At 39.0% G+C, this 5,000-nt stretch overlaps 1 protein-coding gene across 3 annotated transcripts in view; it reads left to right on the top strand.

The window, feature by feature from the left end:
- The window catches only part of fam91a1 (family with sequence similarity 91 member A1), a 112,769-nt gene that overhangs the window by 67,068 nt on the left and 40,701 nt on the right, over nucleotides 1-5,000 (top strand). For all 3 annotated transcript variants that reach the window (XM_045695090.1, XM_045695088.1, XM_045695089.1), the window contains 2 exons: nucleotides 342-445; nucleotides 626-744. In XM_045695090.1, coding sequence (XP_045551046.1) covers nucleotides 342-445; nucleotides 626-744 — 223 coding nt within the window. The remainder of the gene's footprint in view (nucleotides 1-341; nucleotides 446-625; nucleotides 745-5,000) is intronic.

The following is a 5,000-nucleotide window of genomic DNA, read 5'->3' as shown; positions in this document are numbered from 1 at the left end:
AGACTCTTGGGACGTGTAACACAGCGCCAAACCCACGGGGATGTCAATACTCTGAATACAATAGCAGATGTAAATCACATCCACACTATAAAACACAAGCCCCCTAACACACACACACACACACACACACAGACCCAGTGTGTGTGTTAGGCCTTCCCTGTGGCTCAGTTGGTAGAGCATGGTGTGTGCAATGCCAGGGTTGTGGGTTCGATTCCCACGGGGGGGCAGTACAAAAAAAAAAAAAAATGTATGCATTCACTACTGTAAGTCGCTCTGGATAAGAGCGTCTGCTAAATGACTAAAATGTAAATGTAATCTATGTTCCTCACCCCGTGTCCCAGGAGCACTGTGGACCCCAAACAGATGCTGCTGTCATGGGAACAGGGGAGTCCTGTGATGGAGGCTGGATCCTCTGCTACAGACACCACCAGCCTGGAGGACCGAGGTGAGAATCTCCCCCAGAACACACCACAAGCCCTGGATCTGGCTCAGGCTGCCCACGGTAACCCCTGAGTAGGGCGGCTCTAGCCTGATCCCAGGTCTGTTTGTGCTCTCTCAAAACAATCTAATCCAAAGCATCATGGGATGATGAGTTCTTCTCTCTCTCTCTCTGTGTGTGTGTTAGACAACGCCAGTGTGAGCAGCCTGAGTAACCCTGGTCCTGCTGCCCCGCCCACCAAGAGGATCGCCTTCCTGTTTGACTCCACCCTCACCGCCTTCCTCATGATGGGGAACCTCTCTCCGGTTCGTACCCTAACCTCTGACCTCTGACCCCTTAACCCTCACCGCCTTCCTCATGATGGGGAACCTCTCTCCGGTTCGTACCCTAACCTCTGACCCCTTAACCCTCACCGCCTTCCTCATGATGGGGAACCTCTCTCCGGTTCGTACCCTAACCTCTGACCTCTGACCCTTGATAATATTATAGATATTATGATAGTAGATGATAATATTATAGATAATATGATAGTAGATGATAATATTATAGTGTTATTATAGATAATATGATAGTAGATGATAATATGATAGTAGATGATAATATTATAGATAATATGATAGTCGATGATAATATTATAGATAATATGATAGTAGTAGATGATAATATTATAGATAATATGATAGTAGTAGATGATAATAGATGATAATATTATAGATAATATGATAGTAGTAGATGATAATATTATAGATAATATGATAGTAGATGATAATATTATAGATAATATGATAGTAGTAGATGATAATATTATAGATAATATGATAGTAGTAGATGATAATATTATAGATAATATGATAGTAGTAGATGATAATATTATAGATAATATGATAGTAGTAGATGATAATATTATAGATAATATGATAGTAGTAGATGATAATATTATAGATAATATGATAGTAGTAGATGATAATATTATGGTGTTATTATAGATAATATGATAGTAGATGATAATATGATAGTAGATGATAATATGATAATATTATAGATAATATGATAGTAGATGATAATATGATAGATAATATGATAGTAGATGATAATATTATAGATAATATGATAGTAGATGATAATAGTATGGTGGTATTATAGATAATATGATAATGTGATAGTAGATGATATGATAGTAGATGATAATATGATAGTAGATGATAATATTATAGATAAGCTATGTACAGTAGCGAGGCTATGTACAGTAGTGAGGCTATATGCAGGTGGAACCGGTACAGAGTCAATGTGCGGGGGCACAGGGATTAAACTAATCATGTAAACTTTAATAAATTAGGAGGTCTGGGCACCATGGGAAAATGTTTATAGTCTCTATTTCCCGAATCGACTCTTCAGATATTTTCATATCTTATCAAAACAGTCGCTTATTAATGAATTATTATTACCTCATCAGTTCTCATTACTGACCGTCGCAAACTCTGAGATATCTGCCCGAACCCTAGCCTAAATAATGAATCAGCGATAATTGGCTTAATTGTTTATTTACTAACTAAATAATCACAGAAATGCATAACAAACAAACAGTAGATATTTAGGTTACGACATGACACAAATAAGAAGTCCCTTGTGGACGAACCCGATATGACGGCTTGGTAGACAAAGGAAAGGGGTGGGGACAGAGAGCAGAAAAGACAAAATGGATTCACTACACAGTTGATAATTATATTCATTGAAATGCTAATCCTTTGCTCGTGAATGGCTGGTCATTCGAGAATAATTGCAATGTATATATTTATGCCTGTATGTCGTTGTTGTCTTCTCTGTTGGAATCGTCGGTCCGTCTGCTGGAGAGTCAGTTCATCAGAGAGAGTCTGGTTAACCAGAAGTCGCAATGTCCTTCGTGCTTGTAGTTTTCTCTGCGGCTCTGGATAGTGTCTGTTGTTATGGATACGTCAGGTGTACAGATGGTTGTTGCATAGGATAGATGCTTCCGCGGTTGTCGGTATTCTCGTACTAGACTTATGTAATTTCCAGCTGTAGACTAGTAATTCTGCTTCTAGGATTTGCTCTTATTCTGTAGTGAGCGATAGTCTCAGAGTTGAACCATTTCCAGTCATGTAGCCAACACTACACGCCGGCTGGTCTCCTGGGCCTATAGAGTTGTAGTTCTTAACCATTTCAACATGGGCGTGGCCATTGATTTGGTTAACTTTATATGAAAACCCATATTTTCACATTTAGAAGGTTAACATCACATTACATCTTTTCACAAATAGTTTCATATTTAATCATATAAGTTCCACAACATTTAGATGTCAACCTGACAGCTGGGAAATGTACACTTTAAGAGATACAGTTATGTTGTGTTTCCTGTCCTTCATGAGATCACCAAATGAAACGCACTCGTCATAAATGTCCCTTAAGTGTCCACGGACCACTCCCACATTCTCAAAAATAGAAATATTGTTTAATTATTCAAACTTTTGATGTCCAAATGTGTGTCTCTGTGTTCCACAGTTTACATTCCAAGCTCGAACACTACAGAGCATAGAGGCAGCGTGTTTTATGACCGGCCATAAAACAGTTGACTTCCCGCTCTCCCTCCCCCTCTACGAGAGAGAGAGCACGCTGTAGAGAGGACCCACTGTAACCTGATCCTTCAGATCGTCACAGGAGAGTTATGATAGAGTACTAGTAGTAGTAGTGGTGGTAGTAGGGGGAGGAGGAGGGGTAGTAGTAGATGTAGTACTAGTAAGAGGAGGAGTAGTGGTTAGCAGCAGTAGTAGCAGTAGCAATAATAGTAGAGTAGTAGGAGCAGTGGTAGTAGTATTAGTATTAGTAGTAGTAGCAGTAGTAGCAATAATAGTAGAGTAGTAGTAGCAGCAGTGGTAGTAGTATTAGTAGTAGCAGCAGTGGTAGTAGTATTAGTAGTAGTGGTGGTAGTAGTAGCAGTGGTAGTAGTATTAGTAGTAGTAGTAGTGGTGGTGGTAGTAGTAGCAGCAGTAGTAACAGTCGCAATAATAGTAGCAGTAGTAGTAGCAATAATAGTAGTAGCAGTAGTAGTAGCAATAATAGTAGTAGTAGTAGTAGTAGTAGTAGTAGTAGTAGTAGTAGTAGTAGTAGCAATAATAGTAGCAGCAGTAGTAGCAGTAGCAATAATAGTAGTAGTAGTAGTAGTAGCAATAATAGTAGCAGCAGTAGTAACAGTAGTAGTAGCAGTTGTGGTTGTATTCGTAGCAGTAGTAATAGCAGTAGTGGTAGTATTAGTAGCAGTAGTAGAAGTAGTATCGGTAGCAGTAGTAGCAGTAGTGGTAGTATTAGTTGTAGTAGCAGTAGTGGTGGTAGCAGTGGTAGTATTAGTGGTAGTATTAGTTGTAGTAGCTGTAGCAGTAGTGGTAGTAGTAGCTGTAGTGGTAGCAGTGGTAGTATTAGTGGTAGTAGCAGCAGTAGTAGTAGTAGCTGTAGCGGTAGCAGTAGTATTAGTGGTAGTATTAGTGGAAGTAGTAGCAGTAGTAGCTGTAGCAGTAGTAGTAGTATTAGTAGTAGCTGTAGCAGTAGTAGTAGTAGCTGTAGTAGCGGTAGCAGTAGTGGTAGTATTAGTAGCTGTAGTAGTAGTAGTAGTAGCTGTAGCAGTAGTAGTAGTAGCTGTAGTATTAGTAGTAGCGGTAGTAGTAGCTGTAGTAGTAGTAGTAGTAGTAGTAGTAGTAGTAGCTGTAGTAGTAGCTGTAGTGGTTCCTCTCTAGGTTTCTTCCTAGGTTCTGGCCTTTCTAGGGAGTTTTTCCTAGCCACCGTGCTTCTACACCTGCATTGCTTGCTGTTTGGGGTTTTAGGCTGGGTTTCTGTACAGCACTTTGAGATATCAGCTGATGTAAGAAGGGCTTTATAAATAAATTTGATTTACATTTGATTTGATTAGTAGTAGTGGTAGCAGTAGTGGTAGCAGTAGTGGTAGCAGTAGTATTAGTAGTAGCTGTAGTGGTAGCAGTAGTATTAGTAGTAGCTGTAGTGGTATTAGTATTAGTGGTAGTAGTAGTAGCGGTAGCAGTAGTATTTGTAGTAGCTGTAGTAGCGGTAGCAGTAGTATTAGTGGTAGTAGTGGCAGTAGTAGTAGTATTAGTAGTAGTAGTATTAGTAGTGGTAGTATTAGTAGTGGTAGTAGTGGTAGTGGTAGTATTATTAGTAGTGGTAGTATTATTAGTAGTAGTGGTGGTAGTATTAGTAGTAGCAGTAGTGGTGGTAGTATTATTATTAGTAGCAGTAGTGGTAGTATTATTAGTAGCAGTAGTGGTAGTATTAGCAGTAGCAGTAGTGGTAGTATTATTAGTAGTAGTAGTAGTAGTGGTAGTATTATTAGTAGCAGTAGTGGTAGTAGTAGTAGTAGTAGTAGTGGTAGTATTATTAGTAGTAGCAGTAGTGGTAGTATTATTAGTAGTAGTGGTAGTATTATTAGTAGTAGCAGTAGTGGTAGTATTAGTAGTAGCAGTAGTGGTAGTATTAGTAGTAGCAGTAGTGGTAGTGTTAGTAGTAGTAGCAGTACTAGTAGTGGTAGTATTATTAGTAG

The sequence above is a fragment of the Salmo salar genome, chromosome ssa14 (genome assembly GCF_905237065.1).
Source record: "Salmo salar chromosome ssa14, Ssal_v3.1, whole genome shotgun sequence".
Lineage (NCBI taxonomy): Eukaryota > Metazoa > Chordata > Actinopteri > Salmoniformes > Salmonidae > Salmo > Salmo salar.
The sequence above is the reverse complement of the archived record's forward strand: the minus strand, read 5'-3'. Positions and strand labels throughout refer to the sequence as shown.